Source organism: Curcuma longa, chromosome 1, assembly GCF_044706935.1.
Source record: "Curcuma longa cultivar G26 ecotype Majalengka, Jawa Barat chromosome 1, ITB_CL_G26_1.1, whole genome shotgun sequence".
NCBI classification, from domain to species: domain Eukaryota; kingdom Viridiplantae; phylum Streptophyta; class Magnoliopsida; order Zingiberales; family Zingiberaceae; genus Curcuma; species Curcuma longa.
Genome location: NC_133861.1, coordinates 9,163,359 through 9,180,467, shown reverse-complemented (window position 1 = coordinate 9,180,467; position 17,109 = coordinate 9,163,359). Strand labels below are relative to the sequence as shown.

The following is a 17,109-nucleotide window of genomic DNA, read 5'->3' as shown; positions in this document are numbered from 1 at the left end:
ATCTCATGGATGATCATCACGGTCGTGATAGATAGGTTCCGACTAAGAAAGCCTAGCACCGTGATTATAAAATCGAAAATGAGATTCTTGATTTACAAAGAAAAGTTACAAAATTAATTCAGCATCTAATAACGTGGGATCTTGAAGGTCGTAAGTTTTCTTATCCTAATTTTGATTTCACTTTTTAAAATCCCTATCACAATCACAGAAGTCGTGATCGAGAAGAACAATACGAAGACTCAATCCCTATCTCAACTATTTTATACATTGAGTTAGGACGCAACTTTTCAACGTGTCCTAGTTGATGAAAAATTACAAATTAAATCAAAAGTCAATGATTAAGAGCAATCAAAACCGTTGACCAACTCACCCTCAAGATTTGCATTCTATCTAGCACTCATCACGAGTTAATCATAAACCTCTTATTATATGTTGTCGTCGTGGTGAACTGGGACACAGAGCAATCAGCTATAGAAAACTTGCAATCAAAAGGATCACAATTTATTGATCGCGGAAGACATAACAAGATTAAGATAATTAGCGAGTTAGTGTATGATGTGTATGACAATGATGAAGTTGATAAGGATGTTTCTCAAGTGAACAATAACTCGAGGATCGAAGTGGAAGAGAAAGCTAAAGTTGCAAATAGAAAGCTAGAGTCAAATAAGGAAACTCTTCCATAAGATATAATGGAGACCTTTGAATATCCATTATTGGAAGGGAAAGAATCAAACAAATACAATGGAGATCTTTGAATATCCATTGGAAGGGAAAGAATCAAACAAGTCCTCTATGGATATCTTGATAAATCAGGAGATCATCTTGCAATTGGAGAGAGGAGGATGCATTGTTTTATTTGAGAGAACAGATGCTAGAAATCAGGGGTCTAGGAAGGATCTGGAGGCACAAGATTTCACTCCCTCATTATCTCGGGAGAGTTTTATCTTCCAAAGGCTTACTATGCTACTGCACAAAGTGCTTGTGATGCACTAATAATAAATTGGAATGCGACTTACGCATATTATGAAATGATGAATCATGAATGTGAAACAGGCTTACTATCTTTCAATGGAGTTTCTTCAACGAAGAACACTACTAATTGCAATTGATAATTTGGAGCTGAAGCATTGAGGCAACTAGGACACATTCTTAAGAATGTCGCGGAGAAGGAACTGGATGTTGCACTTGGGAATGGAGGTCTAGGACGTCTAGCTTAATTCGTGTTTTTTCAATTCCTTGGCAACTTTGAATTATCCTGCTTGGGGATCTGGCCATCTGGGCTTCGTTACAAAGATGGTCTGTTCAAACAGAATGTCACAAAAGATGAATAGGAGGAAGTTGCAGAAAATTGGCTTGAGATGGGAAATTGTATGAAATGATGTCTCATATCTTATAAAATTTTATGGCAAGGTGGTCATTGGTTCATATGGAAGGAAGCATTAATTGGATTGGTGGGGAGAATATTGAAGTTATTTCTCATGTTGTACCAATTCCTTGATACAAGACAACAACCACATTGCGTCTAGTCAACAAGCGTGTCATCAGAAAAGTTTGATTTGGGAGCTTTTAATTCTGGAGAACATGCCAAAGCATTCAAGACACATTTAGACGCCGAAAAGATATGCTGTATATTATTTCCTGTAGATGAATTACATCTGCCATACTTTGGTGGCAGTTCATCCTGCATGCATGACAATCTATATTATCTATTGGATATGTGACTTTCGGCTCAAAAGTCGCCTGCGAAGCGTTGGAAACGCTGTTCACTTTTGACATTGATGAAGGCGATGACTATGGAGATAGATCCTCCTAAAACTCCCGACAAAAAGACTGATCAAGCAAATAATCCAAATACGGAGGCGAAAGTTCAATAGTTGATAATAGAATTTATCAAATTGGTGTTAGATGATTTTTCTTCCAGACTACCATCAATGAACGGCTCTTGCCTCACTGTAGTCGTCTTCCGACTGAATCTGACGACAACCATCCACTGGACGAGCTAGGCATCAAATTAAGTGATCAGTTTGTGATTATATATATGTATGCTACTGATCAAGAGATCTAGCAGCAGCAGAAGGAAGTCAATTAAGCAACCATGCACCGACCGCTCTCTGGTACAGCAAAAGAAAGTAGAGCTGGGGTTGATTGGGGGACAGGGGAAGAAGAGCATGCGCACAGACCATTTTTGACATTCATCTAAATTTCCATAGAAAATATATATATCATCGTCGTCCCTTGTCTTAATTCCTTGATAATAATTATAGCTACACGCCTACGCCGCCTCTGACTCTCTCAGTCCTCATTCTCCTCATCCTCTCCCCGACCGTTGTGTCGTCTTTTGCGGCATTATTCCTTATCTGAACAACAATTGAGACGGAGAGTAGTGCAGTGGGGATCCACCACCCATGCATTGCATCCACCAATACCATCCTGACACCGTGCTTCTTCTTTTGAAATTTATAAAGTTGGAATCCACCTTGCATCACTTCGTTAGCATGCTAGCTATAGTTATCCTAGCTACGATCGAGTTTATCTACTCGCTTGTTTAAGGTGACTATATAAATTAATAATAGTCTTCCAGTACGATATATACAAGAGTAGTTTAAGATTCATGAGAAAAGAAGCAACCCAAATTAATAATTAAGCCTTTGTTGTCATGATCGTACGTAAGGAATCTTGTGCTTTGCTTTGAGAAATGGAGTTCCATGGTAACGTGCCACGTATAAGCAAAGAACATAATGTAAAGTTGAACAGTTGTACTGAATGCATACTACTGATTCATTGGTCGTACTCGTATGTATTGCGTGCATGCAAGACAAATAATAAAGTCATGCAGTATTGATAAAAGGTTAATTTAATGAGCAGTGCGTAGCTTGTAGTTCTCCGCTTTGATAGATGGTATTAATTGTATGGATATGTAGGTCTTCTAGCTAGGCTAGCTGATGTTAACGACGAAATGAACAAGACAGGAATTAACTTTAAATGCAGAATTATATGTAATAGGGTTCTTTTAAATAAAAACATATATAAATTATCCAACTGTAATAAAAATGTATCACGCTAATATACATCAAAATTATAAAATAATAAAAAAAGTATAGGAATATGATTTATAAACTAGCAAAAAAGAAAAACAAAAAAAAAAATCCATGTGACAAATAACATGAAGATTTGGCGTGGAACATCTCAACCGTTTCTTTATTTAGAATTAATTTAACCGTCAAGAGACTTTTTTTTTTAAATTTTCATAAATATCATACACGATTAATTCACGACTTGTGTACATTCAAGTTTATTCATTATATATATATATATTAAACTAAAGATAAATATCAAGCTTACCCAGGGATATTCGTTCACACTATCTACGATTGGTTAACACTGCTAAGCTCAGCAACTGGTTCGATGGCGTGCTGCAATACGATATAATATTATTGATTAAATCAATTTTTTTAACCTGTTCATCTTTTTTATTTATTTATTTATTTATTTTTCATCCATATCAACGGCCATCGATTAAATTAACTGTTATTATTTCGGCTCTACGCCTTACAAGGCAAGTAGAAGACAACCAGTCCCTTTCTTCGCGCCACGTGGCCGACGCTAAGCCACAAACCCGGCAAAATCAGCCCTCCCAATCCCGTCGTTATCATTCTAATCCTCCATTTAATGTGTCATTATCAAAAGTTAATCCTCCGACGCTACCGCCAAGGTCATCCTCACGCACATCGCACGTGTCTCTGCGTCGTCATCATCCATCTCGGAGGGGGCGGTTTGGTCGAAGTGTCAGTGTATAAATTCACGCCACGGCGTTGCCGTGCTCCCGTCGCAGAGCAGACCGTCGCGCCAAGTCTCCTCCGCCACGATTTCGTCGAACGGAGACCAGAGCACCGCGGCGATGACGAAGGTCCACCCGAACGCCTCTCGGGCGGATCCTATCAGATCTGAATCTGAATCTTCCTATGGCGGCGGAGGAAAGGAGGGGAAGGCGGTGGTCTTTACCGTGTGGCGGAAGTCTCTCCTCTTCAATGGGAATGGATTCACGGTGTTCGACGCCACGGGAAATTTGGTGTTTCGAGTTGAAAACTACTCGTCGGGGAGTAGGAATGAGATCGTTCTCATGGACGCCGCCGGCAAGCCGCTGCTCACCATCCGGAGAAAGGTATGGAAGGGATTTCCTATCTGTAAACCGGGATTTTATCGCAATTGATTTATTTTTCGGAAATTTGAATTTTGATAAAGTGCGATTTCAAGAAAATGATTACATCCAAAGCTTTCAGCTTCTAGCCTTTTTGGTGGTTGCATTGCAACATTTGAATTAGTAAAGATCGATTGAACATTTATAAGAGAGAGAGAGACGAATCCGAGAACTATTTCTTGTTGGATCTGTCAAGCAAACAGAGCATCTTGTACAGCAGGTTCTATATTCATGGATACTGAGCTGTTGTAAAGCTGTTAACAGCCCAAAAATTTACCAAGAACTTCTCAGTTGATTTTTGTGCTCTGAATTTTAGTTTGTTTCCGAAAAATACTAGGACTATTTTGTGTATGCATGGACGTTATTACGTTGATGAATAGGGAGATGTCTGGCGGTTTTGAAGGAGATCATTAGATTTGTCGATTTCTGTTAGTTTCACAACGACAAGGATAGTAGTCTAAGAACTACCATGGCTTGCACTAAACCCTTTGCTTTAGGAGATCAGATTCTAGATGCATTGGCCAAATAATCTTCTATGTAGATGGTCAAATTTGTGTCTCCCCACCTAACAACCAATTGTTAACCCACAATTGCAATTAAAACAGTCAAAATGGTGGTTTGATAGGTCTTGTGGAGTAGTTCAAAAGATATGTTTTTTACACCAGCAATGTATGGTGTGATGATCATGAAATTTATCTTGGAGCGTTTTAAAAAAGACTATGGTTGGAAAATTTCTCATATATATTTTTATCCTTCTAAAAGTTGGTGTTCCTAGTATCATAAGTTGAGAACTGCATAATTCAACTTTCATATATAGTTATGGATTCTTGTATCATTATAACATGCAGAAGCTGAGCCTTGGAGATCACTGGCTGATTTACAATGGCGAGGAGAGCTCCAATCCCCAGTTTGCCATCAAGAAGCACACGAGCTTCTGGCTCTCCAAAGTGATGGCACGAGTGACCCCATACACTTCTGGCGCAAAGGCATGCCTCACCTATGACATCGAGGGCTCTTACTCGGAACGATGTTGCACCATCTATGACAACAACAGACAGAAGATGGCTGAGATCAAGAGGAAGGAATCTGCTCAAGGCATTCCCCTCGGCCTTGATGTCTTCCGACTAATCGTGGAGCTAGAATTTGACTCATCTCTAGCAATGGCCGCAGTGATACTTCTGGAGCAAATGTTTGGATCCAGAGGATCACTCTTGAGAGGTTAAGATTAAAGCTTCCTTCGTGTTAAAGCTTGTATTTGATGAGGTTGTTACTTGTTGCGCTCTCCTGATCATCCATATCATCGGAATTTGTAACCAAGGAAATAGAACAATTAAAAATAGGGGAAAACAGAGAGAAAGCTGACTCCCTGTGTGAACATGAGATGAGATTGTCACCTTGTATGAACATGATGAGATAAGATGAACAAGAAAGAAAAAAACACTGCCTGTTGTTTCACTGTACATTATGAGGTGACTGAATATACTTGTCTATCCTGACTTTGAAACGTCTACAACTGAGACAAATAATGTTTATTTTGCAAAAAATAAAAAAAGATTGAAGTTTGCAATAGTCGGATGAGGACGATAAATGGTGAAATTCCCCTGAAAATTTCACATTCAGGGGAATTTACGGAAGTATCACATTCATTTGATCAGCTCAGCAGTCGGCAAGCAGTGTGTCACTTTCTTATGATTCCATCATGGTGTTTGTTTCTGACTACCACTTTATGGGAAAGCATACTTTTGCCTTAGACGGAGGCAGAGTAAACATCCATTTATTGACAAGGTGACACACATCTCCGTTAGCAGTTTGTTTCCTGTCGCAACTTAGCGAAAGGGCACTTCTGAGACATCATCTTGGCAACCACCAAACTACCTAGAAACTACAGAGGAAACTCAGATGCAAATTCTTCATGAGGAAACTCATGCTTTCATGTTTTTTCCAAGCATCAAGCTTTGCTGCTTCACTGCGTAGGTAAAGAATCCTTTTGCCGACAGAACATTTCAGCTCCTGTTTCGCCATGAACCTTCATAAAAAGGATGAACACAATTAACAGATGATCTAGATTAGCTGGAGTTTTGAACCGCGTTACTCGCTTTACGTTACGACAAATAAATTAGAATTTTAATTTAATTAATACACCAAGCTTGTAACAATAAAAAACGGTAAACAGAACAATGTTAAAACTATACACTATCGTTTTTCTTAATGGTCATCCTAATAGAAGAAGTCAGAGAGTTATAAAAAAATTATTAAAAATAATTATTATTTTGTTCAAAATAAAATCTGTACAAATTATGTTTTTTTCCTATTATTTTTATACATAATTCTAACTCACCAAATATATTATTTTTTAAAAAAAGAAAAATTTAGAAAATTGATGCTGAGTGTTTATTAAATTTTATAAATTCGAGTTTATTATTTTTAAATAATGTGTTCATTGTAAATGAACTTCTACTAAATTATTAATAAGCATTAATTAAAGTTTTAATACTATAGTTTTTTCTATTAATTATTTTCTTTAATATTAAGCTAAGGCCCAACCTTGTGTAGTTTGCTAGAAAAAAGTCTGCTTTTTGTTGTAAATCGTTCGATCCATCCTAACCAATCACAACCATTCTCATCCACCATTGAGAACAAAGCACACGGATTGCGTGCTTTCCCCAACCAATCTCGCTATATTCTCGGTAGCACCAAACGAAACCGTTCTGATCTCCCGATATATATATGCCCCATTATTTCCAACAGGGTATTTTCATCTCGTTAGTTGGAGTTTTCGTCGCCTGCAAACCCTAGCTTTTCTTTGCGGCGTCGATTCATGGCTCGTACGAAGCAGACCGCCCGCAAGTCCACCGGAGGCAAGGCGCCCCGGAAGCAGCTCGCCACGAAGGTGCCTATTTTTCCGATCGATTGCTCGTTTAGGTGTTTGTTTCTGTGGGGCGTTTTAAATTTTGATAAAGATCTCCTCTATCGATCCGACAGGCGGCGAGGAAATCGGCCCTTACGACCGGCGGTGTGAAGAAACCCCGATAGGTATCGTCCCGGGACGGTGGCGTCCGCGCAGATCCGCAAGTACCAGAAGAGCACGGAGCCGCTGATCCGTAAGCTTCCGTTCCAACGGCTGGTTCGCGAGATCGCGCAGGATTTCAAGACGGATCTGCGCTTCCAGAGCCACGCCGTCCTGGCTCTTCAGGAAGCTGCGGAGGCGTACCTGGTCGAGCTCTTTGAAGATACCAATCTCTGTGCCATCCATGCGAAGCGCGTGACGATCATGCCGAAGGACATCCAGCTTGCTCGCCGGATCCGTGGTGAACGCGCTTAGTTAGATGCAATCTTTCATTGTTAGGTGAACTTACCTATATGCGAAGAAGGATGTTTGTCTCGCAATCATCTGTTTCTGTATAAAAAATTTACTTAGAATACATTGTTATATTATCGTAGTTTATGCTAATTTGTGGACCAATTGCAGTGAAGCAGGGTCAGGAACAACGAATCTCTTTATGATAAACGGATCCATTTTGCAAGTTCGTTATTACGGGTAGTTCCTACAAAGGATCGGACTAATGACGTATACAATGCTTGAATTATCGATGTAGATGCTACATAGTTGGTTCTCCTCCTTCAGAGACTACGAGTGTAATAGGAGCATCCGTTGACAAAAGGATCACCCTAAGATGATCATCTCATGGCTATTGAGAACGAATCAAATCAGATGGTTCTATTTCTCAATCTTTCTGACTTGCTCCTACGGAACCAAGGTCGAAAGGATTGAAAAAGTCAGTCATTCACAACCACTGATGAAGGATTCCTCGAAAAGTTAAGGATTAGTAATCCTTTTTATTATCTAAAAGTAATTAAGTTATTAATGACGGGACGAAATCAAGAAATAACTTCTTACTTGCGAAATTATAAAAGATCACCTTTAAGATCAAACAATTTCATCAAATTGTGTATGACTATATGTGTGATAGCATTTACTATACTAGGAATATGGATGAACCCAATTCTTGCAATTGCTTAATATATCCTGTTTTAGCTTGTAGGTCTATTTCTTAGTTCAAGATTCCTTTTACTAATTGGAATAAAAGAATTTGTAGATCTATTCCGCCCAAAATGAGAATGGCTGGGGTTATGAACTTATAATCATGGAATCAACTCGATCAGCATTCGGATTATAAGTTCATTCCATACCAACAGTGGCGGAGCTTAAGGGGAGGCGCCTGGGGGCGGTCGCCCCCCTGCCCCCTGAATAATTTCATGGTATAAATATGTCAATGCTTTCAAATATCATTATTTATATTGATTCCTTCTCTTTCTTTCAAAATAGACACAATATATATTAATCTACAGGTCTTGACAGGTGATCACATTGCCCTTTGTCTCAATGTCTCCTCGGCATATTAGATGTTTACACAATTCCTTACCTCGCCTGGCGAAATTACTAGCAACCATGTCAGGCAACGAGGAAGATCAAACAATTTCATCAAATTGAGTATGACTATATGTGTGATAGCATTTACTATACTAGGAATATGGATGAACCCAATTCTTGCAATTGCTTAATATATCCTGTTTTAGCTTGTAGGTCTATTTCAGCAGTTCAAGATCCCTTTTACTAACTGGAATAAAAGAATTTGTAGATCTGATCCGCCCAAAATGAGAATGGCTGGGTTATGAACTTATAATCATGGAATCAACTCGATCAGCATTCGGATTATAAGTTCATTCCATACCAATCTGACATTCTTCACCTTCAAATTTTTAACTTTTTATATATTTTCCCTCATTCTAAACTGTCTGCCATGCATTTCAAACATGTCTCTTAGGGGTAGAGTGTGTTTCTTTCTCCATTTGTGCAATAATTCTTTGTACAAGTTTTTATCATATAAATTTCATATTGCATTAAAGTCTCTCTCTTGACTAGGCTCTCACATATATATTTTCCACAATAATATTATTGACAAAAAAATATAATTGTTATTATAAAATAAATAATATTAAATTTTTTTACTAAAAATTAGTTGTAGTAGAATGCTTTAGTCTCATTAATTATGTATGTCCACAAATGAATTGACGTTCTTTGAATTTTAAAATTATGTGAAAAAAGATTCTTCAATATTTTACTATACCAACAAGGACAAGCATCATATGAGAATTCTTCTGTAAATATGTGAATCCTTATCAACGTTGACATTGTCTACCAAGATTAGTCAAATGTTGCAAGAACGAATTTTTCACCATGAGCAAGATCAAGGGAAACAATTGTAGAAGACGTTGCAAGTCGAGATGCAGTTTGGGGAATCTCCGGTCGCCCAACATTTGTTTCTGCAACAAGGAGCCACCTGCAGGAATAGCACACTGATTACTCCTAAAAGCAAGCAAAGACAAGCAATCGAGATGCAATACACCGAGAAAGAACAAATCCCATTGCCTTTTTTACTTGCTACGAAATGAAAATTTCATATGCAGCTACATAAGTGAGAGTTACACAATTAGAAAAAAAATGGAAACAAATAGGAATGAGTTCATCATATAGCATGTAAGCTCATCTTCCTCTTGATGTTCTTTGTATATATTTATTCTCATGATGTCAAATCATTGACTTTTAACAGATAAAATTCTTTGGACTTTTCTTTTCATTCAACGTAGAAGTTCTGTACTTCAATCCTTTCAATCCTACTGAGACAAGTAATAAAGAACTTGCAAGATCTCAAAAAAGCACACACGAATATTGTAGGTAGAACAGCTACCGATCAGTCGATCAAGGAGATGCACATGTTTGTCGACAACGTGAACTAGCAGATTGGATATTCTCGACAACGGTTGTCACCCTCCGAGTGGTTCATCGTCAGCAAGAACTCAAGGACGCAGGCTGGAATCGGCACTCCGCGGCCGTTGCCTTCGTCGCCGCTCGGATCCCGCTCCACCTTGGGGATTTCCGAGAGGGACCTCATGGTGTCGACCTCGCGGGCTCGACGTCACTCTTACTACACTTCTCCTATGGCGATGAGAGAGGGAGAGGAGATTGGGGATTACTTGAGATTAATTGGGAATTCGATCCTATAGAAATTTTCTATCCATCACTAAAGTAAATCAAGAAATACAGATGAATTGTATCATAAATTTTTTAAACTCTTTAGATATAATATATATAATTTAGGTGAAATTTAAATATTTATTGTTTAGGGAGTTTATTTCACCATTTACACCATAGCTCCAAAGCTATTTTTAATATTTACAAAAAAATGAAAGTCCGATCGAAAAATGCTTTGGGTTTAGGGTTTATAATATTTATGATTAGGTTGACAGAATGCCACAAATGAAAGCCGGACCAAAATGCTTTGAATATTGATGTACAAAATGGCCATGGACGAGACATATCTGACAAATTATTCAAAACGCTGAAGAGTAAAAAGCCATAGTTGAAAAGAGAAAATGGTAGAAAAATATATTTATATATATATAATCCTAAATGTATTTATTTTTAATAATGGAATGGTTGGCCCTTTAACAGAAAATGACGAAACTTAGGCTGGCAATCTAAGGTAGTGATTTAGTCTCCACATGAGATTGTTGATTTGCATGATGAGACGTCGGTAGGGGAGGTGAAGGTCATGAATGGCTGACTGGATCAAGCAACCTGGTCTCACCAATAATGATAGTAACTCAGTCATATACACTAAAAGGACGTCTAGTAGTAGCAGATGCAGTAAAAAAAGCTCAAGAGATATCATTGTTGGTTCGAGGAAAAAGAAATCAAGTAAGTTCTCATATCATGGGTTGTTTTTGTAAATAAGAAATTGGATATTAAGATTAGAGTGTATATATATATATATATACATATATGCACGCTAAAATGGAGATGGTAATTAAAGAGCCTCTCTCAAATTTGAAAATAGCTTTCCTATTACCGGCATGATAACTAATAATTTTATAATGAGAGATAGGAGAGGGTTTACTTATGATATTAAGTTGAGGGAAAAAAAGATAATTTTCTCTTTAAGAAAACACTAAATTTCATTAAATTAGTCTCATAATTGATAATTAATTTAAAAATTAACTAAAAATAGAAACATTTTAATTATAATACTATAAAAATTTCCTCAATAAGGTTACACAAATTACCAAAAATTTAATGAGACTAGGGTTATCGTAATTTTATTAGTATCTACAATGATCTTAAACATACACACTATTGTGCTTTAGGGCGCGTTTGATTTAAGATTATCATTGATAATATTGGTTATTTGTTCAAATTTATCAACATAACTTTATTGATTTAGGTTATAATCGATTCTCAAGTAATATAACATTACTGCCATATCAACAAATAAGTTATAAATTTGAAATGCAATTATCTTGGTAGCCTAAGATTTTCTTCGATTTCGGAGGTTAACAAAATTTTTTTACATGATTACTCTCCAATTTTAAAACTAAATTAATTAAAATGTATAGTGAAATCTAATTGAAACTGAGTTAATTAATTCAATAAATTTTAATTTAAATAATTATAAATTTTAAAAAAATTATTTAAAAAATTATTTTATCAAAATATATAAATTTATTTTAAATTTTAAAAATTATAAATAAATTATATTTATTTTTTTATATATTATCAATTTATTATCATCATTGATATTAATATTATTAATTTATTTTATTTTAAAAATAAATTGAATCAAGATAATATAGTAAATATTAAATTGGTTATGTTTTATTCTCTCTAAATAAAAGTTGAACCAAACAATATTAGATTATATTTTATATTCCATAATTTTTTATTATATAATTACTTGATAATCACATAAGCAAGATTATTATACATGATAACTTAAATCAAACATGTGTCAAAGGATTGTTGCAGACACAATATTCAAATTTCAATGGTTGAAAATTGTCCCAAAATTTCATTGCAGAAGATCTAATCCACACTGCAATCAATTTTATCACAATTAGCAATTCAGGATATGTTCCTTTTTCCAATGATTTTCACCTAGAGGTCCCAATTCATGATGGTTATAAAAATCGTCATACGAACTATGTTAGATGTTTTTCTAGGGTACTAATCACCAAGTGTGTGTGCTAGTATATCTTTGTTGGTGTATTATTTTAAAAATAAAATAGCCGTAATATTATATTTGTTTGACACAAAACATGATTTCTTGTATGTATTTGTTGGTGCAACATGTCTAGAATAAATTTATCACTATTCATCGTTAACCCATTGCGTTGTGTATAATTGTAGATATTGATTTACCATTAAAAGTTGACAGCATACAACTGTAAGTAATCTACTGAATTTTGTTAGTATGCTATTATGTCATAATGTTAATAATGAAAGTGTCCCAAAGTGAGATACTGATGAGTGTAAGACTAAATATATAAAATTAATTTTCTAAACATTAGTGTGCATCAGGAAAAAAAAAACAAAATCAGCGTCGGCAGAACCAGAGAAGCTGTTTTTGTGCAGTGATATTAGATTGCTACGTCTGTTTTTGTGCAGAGGACAACAGATTAGAATTATATTAAGTGGAACAGAAAAGAATGTAATGAAAATGATGATCCTTTTAACAACGAAGTTTAGTGACAATTTTCTGAGGGGCAAAAACTAAAAACCAAGATTTCATATTCTGAATTCAGACATGCTAAACTGGAAAAAGACAATCATTCAAATGGCCTAACATTATTATGAGTTGTTGGCCCAGTCATGTGCTGGTAGCATGGTACAAAAGCAGTGAACAGCGAGCGCAGTAATAGGGTGTTTGCCCTATTCCTCCTGTTAAATGATTAGATTCTGCATGCAGTTGTTGAAGCCAACAAAATCTCGTGGGTCTGATGATGGAGATGCAAGCTTTGGAGCATTCCAATGACAGACCTCTGTTAGGTGAAAGAGGCCATTAGAGTGAAACAGGTAGGCTGTCATCTCAACAATCACTACTGACTCAAATGTTCAGCACTTGTATCTCATGCCCATGCAAAAGGGACACCCAGCGAAAATACTGGAGCATGCAACAATTGTATAATCTGCCTAGTAATTATCAATCGCATAACTGCAAAAAATAATTCAATACACCAAGCTACAACAATCAAGCTACAAGAATTCCTTTCATTCCTTGCTCCTAGCTAGCTAATTGATATATGATCTTTTGCTCGGTTGCATTCTCCTCGTAGCGACTAACTAATTGTGAGCACTCACTGCATCCTCTGTACAAAATTCTGAGGGGAATACAAGAAAAAAAATTATGAAAAAAATGAAATCAGAAGCTGGAAAGTTTTGGCATAAAACAAGAAGAAATTGTCGATGCTAAGTTCTGCAGCTAACGATGCTTGTTGATCATCACCATCATGGGAATTGCTGGCTGCATATATGGTTCACTCCCTCCGGCGAATGTACGCAAGGAGATCGCAGCTGTCGGAGGAGCGCACGGTGGTGCCGGCGCTGGCAGCCTTCTGGGTGGCATAAATGCGCATCTCGATCACCTTCTTGTGCGAGTTGGAGTGGATGGAAGGGACGAAGGTGGGGCTGGCGGCGGGGCGGTACTCCGGGAAGAGACGCCCGGACTTGTACCGGACGCCGCAGGCGTTGCAAAGCGTCTTGGGCCCCAACGGCCCGGCCCGCCACTGCGGGGTCTTCTGGATTTCGCAGTGCGTGCATTTTCGCACCGGCGGCGGGGAGTCCGTCCTGTCGCCGTTGGAGGCCGGGGTCTTCTTCTTTTGCTTCTTTTTCAGAGGTGGCGGAGCTGGGAACGACTCGCCGAAGCTCTCTGGGTCTGAAGTAGCAGCGCAGGGAGAAACCTGATCAGGGACCGGTACCGCCGCGGAGGACGGCACCAGATTGCAGTGGATGACGTGGGGGCGTGGTAAGAAGGCGGCAGGGCGACCGCGCTTGCTGCGCGCGCGGGCGCGGGCGCGGACGGGGGCAAATGGAGCAGTGGGCTGCTCCGGTGGGCTCGGTGAAAGTGGTGGCGCTCTCGCTTCCTTGGTACTTCCGATAAAATACGATTCCGAGGTCGAGGTCGAGGAAGAGAAAGATGACGAGGAGTTGCTGCTGCCTTCGCCGCCAGCGGCGTTAGTGATCGCCTCGAGCACAGAGACAGGACTCGAGGTGCGAAAGAAACAGAGCTCATTAACTTTGTCGCCGCTGTTGACACTTTTGTTGACGGCATCGATGCCGCTGGGGAGGCCGATCGAGAAGGAGTCAGTGTCTTCGAGGAATTTGGACATCCATTCCAGATGTTCAATGTCAAGTTCATCGCACTACCAATTCAACAAACATCACATCTTCTATTCGAATATTTGCAATTGCCGAAAGGAAAAAAAAACGTAAATTCTTTTGTCGGGCCGATGAAAAACTTACTGGGCTCTGCTTGCCTTCCTCCGTGCTAATTTTTTCGTCCACAGACTTCTGATTTTGGTCAATGAATCCTTCCAGCGAATCCTTGCCGGCGCAGCCGCCGCCTAAAAGCTCGTTGGGGAGGGACTCCGGAAGCGGAGGGATCATAAGCGGGCCGCTCTCGTCGCCGCAGGACTCCACCGTCGCGAGCACGTCGTCGTCGCCGGCGAAGTCGAGCAAGTCCTCGATCTGGTCGAACAGGTCGCCCACGCCGTCCTCCATCTCCTCCCACTCTGCATAACGCACCATCATGAACACGATCTTGGATCAAAAACAAACGGCGCCATTAATCAAACGCTCGGGCAAACCTGGGAATGAACAAAATGCATGCATGGAATTGCACATGACGACGCGACCACTCGCAGGGACGCAGGCAGGAAGAAAGCAAGGGAGCCTTTACAAGGAAACCATAGATTTTATACGCCATCCAGAGGCGGTCTACGTGGCGGGGAGGCCGCCATTGATTGGCTTTGACGCGTCATTTGCCAATTGACGTCCCGACGAAGAAATGTTGGAGTTACTATTATCCACAACGCCACTCGTTTCTTTCCCCTTTCGATTTGGGCGCAATTGTTTGCGTGCCATAAAAATAATTAACATTTAATAATAATTAACGAAGAGAGATGGTCGTACAGCGTAAGCGGCCATTAATTTGACCGAGTTACAAAAGGCTCCGACAGTACATTTTAGCTGTCAAATTCTGGAAGAATTATTCCCCGTGGATAAGATTGCTTCCTTAATTGGAATTATGTATCGAGAAACGGCATCCGCCGGTGAAAAGAAAAAGAAAAAGAAACTCCTAAACTCCTTCAAACGTTGATGCAAGTTATTCGCAAAGGAGGACGCAATGGTCAGGAAGAAAGATAGTTGCTCAATTCTGCAAGCAGAGCAGAGGACAAACTCGCTTCATTTCCTTCTCTGTTTCGTTTTTTTTTCACTTAAAATAAAAAACGGAAGAGGGATAAAAATTGCTAGTTGAGATGTGATTAAGAAAGGAAGTCGAAGTGCTGAAGGCGTATGCATGTCCTCACCAGGTCGAGAAGCTTCGGAGATCTGTGGACGACACCAGTTGCGGCAGAAGGAGAACTTCAGTTCCTCTTGGAGCTCTGCTACTGGAGCAGGGACGACGCAACTGCTAGAGGAGAGTGAGAGACTGAGACTTCGGATGACAAGAAAGAGGGAAGGGGGCAACACCCAGCAGATTAAAAAGGAGAGAGAGAGAGAGGACGTGAACAGGAAAATGGGTCGACAACAACGACACGTGAGCTAAATAAAAATTATATATATATATATAAGTATTAATGAAAAAATAATAAATAAAATCAATTTAAAAAATAAAAATTATATATATTTATATTTATATTTATATAAAAGTAAAATAAAACAAAAAAACAAAAAAAAAAGCATGCCCCATAGGTAGGTGAGGCTGCCTCTCTCATCGCTAGCTGTCTACCGTCCATTGTCTTCACCACCCTTATCTACCTTGCTCGCCGGCGGGGCCCAGGCAGCCGGGGAAGTCCAGCACCGTTCCTCCACCGCCGCCTCGTTTTTGACTGCCTTCTCTTATTAGTACACCCATTGGCATAAATCTGCTACCATTATTTTTTTTTTTACTTTGCTTTATTTTCCATTCATGATTCGGAAGCTTTGCCGCGCGGACAAGCAAAGCAACAATGGCGAAGTAGAGATTTTTTGTAAAAAAAAGAAAAAATCGTAGTAAATAAGGTGTCGGTGAGATCTTTTTCTTATAAAATGGGGGGAAACAAACATGAGAATCTAGAACGTGACGGCTACTGCGGCTGTCTGCACTGACCACTGGTTTTCTGCACCTTTTATGCCGGAAATTTGTGTTCTGGTAAATTGTCTTGTTTTGGATTGATCTGCAATCTCTCTATTTTTTGCTTGGACAATGGATGATCGATCATCTCGACGATTGCTTTAGATTTACTTTAAATTCTATGACCCACATCTCACCTGCTTTTTTATGCTGCACTTAAACTGCCGGGTCATCATCCCTTGTCTCGATCTGGTGGGGGAAATAGAACACTTTCCCCGGAAATTCTTGAGGTTGTTTAATCGTGCCATAAAATTTATGCATTTGTTTTAATTAAGCCTGTGAGTTAAATAAGCTTCACAATGCCAAATGGTCATGTCATTGAGAGTTGCTATGATAATGATTATTTACAGCTGTAGTCAGCTCTAATTACATTGTGGATCTACATCTCTCTCACCATCATGTGGTTGCAGCCTCACCCTCACTCGCTTTGGCTGTCCTCTTCGAGGTTGCTGCAAGCTCACCTTCGCACTTTTTTTTTATTTTTCTTTCATTTTTATTATAATCAAATCATATATTTTTTATTCTGTTTGTAATTGATTCGGGCCAATTTGCGGCCGTCAAGCCTGCAAACTGCAAAGATCTCGTCGAAGAAAGACAAAATTGAGAACACACATCGCGGCCGTCCATCTTTGATGACGAAGGTCCACGTCGGATTGGCATGGACAATGATGGTCCCGACGT

General features: G+C 38.8%; 2 protein-coding genes and 1 pseudogene across 5 annotated transcripts; 2 read left to right on the top strand and 1 right to left on the bottom strand.

Moving 5' to 3' along the window:
• Window positions 1–3,861: 3,861 nt before the first annotated feature.
• Window positions 3,862–5,652, top strand: LOC141841891 (protein LURP-one-related 8-like). Its single transcript, XM_074730093.1, has 2 exons — window positions 3,862–4,162; window positions 5,047–5,652. The coding sequence occupies exons 1-2, from the start codon at window positions 3,899–3,901 to the stop codon at window positions 5,419–5,421; spliced, it is 639 nt and encodes a 212-aa protein (XP_074586194.1). The 5' UTR covers window positions 3,862–3,898; the 3' UTR covers window positions 5,422–5,652.
• Window positions 5,653–6,943: 1,291 nt separating this feature from the next.
• On the top strand, window positions 6,944–7,641 carry LOC141841903 (histone H3.3-like; annotated as a pseudogene).
• A 5,582-nt stretch (window positions 7,642–13,223) lies between these two features.
• Window positions 13,224–15,783, bottom strand: LOC141846361 (uncharacterized). Of its 4 annotated transcripts, none has more exons than XM_074734392.1 (4): window positions 15,623–15,783; window positions 14,900–15,509; window positions 14,556–14,824; window positions 13,224–14,455 (listed from the first exon to the last, which is right to left on the bottom strand). In XM_074734392.1, exons 2-4 carry the CDS (start codon window positions 14,934–14,936, stop codon window positions 13,571–13,573), a joined length of 1,191 nt encoding a protein of 396 aa, XP_074590493.1. In that variant the 5' UTR covers window positions 14,937–15,509; window positions 15,623–15,783; the 3' UTR covers window positions 13,224–13,570. The 4 variants fall into 4 exon arrangements, with proteins under 4 accessions (XP_074590493.1, XP_074590501.1, XP_074590486.1 ...); XM_074734400.1 differs by having other exon boundaries at window positions 14,900–15,468; XM_074734385.1 differs by having other exon boundaries at window positions 14,900–15,783.
• Between the last annotated feature and the right edge of the window lie 1,326 nt (window positions 15,784–17,109).

Bases quoted from the DNA above. Each gene is read 5' to 3' on its own strand.
- LOC141846361 (XM_074734385.1), bottom strand. From the start codon at position 14,936: ATGTGCAATTCCATGCATGCATTTTGTTCATTCCCAG. The intron at 14,825-14,899 runs GTTTGCCCGAGC...TGCGTTATGCAG, and splicing joins TGCATTTTGTTCATTCCCAG to AGTGGGAGGAGATGGAGGAC. The intron at 14,456-14,555 runs GTAAGTTTTTCA...TTGAATTGGTAG, and splicing joins AGGAAGGCAAGCAGAGCCCA to TGCGATGAACTTGACATTGA.
- LOC141841891 (XM_074730093.1), top strand. From the start codon at position 3,899: ATGACGAAGGTCCACCCGAACGCCTCTCGGGCGGATCCTATCAGATCT. The intron at 4,163-5,046 runs GTATGGAAGGGA...TATAACATGCAG, and splicing joins TGCTCACCATCCGGAGAAAG to AAGCTGAGCCTTGGAGATCA.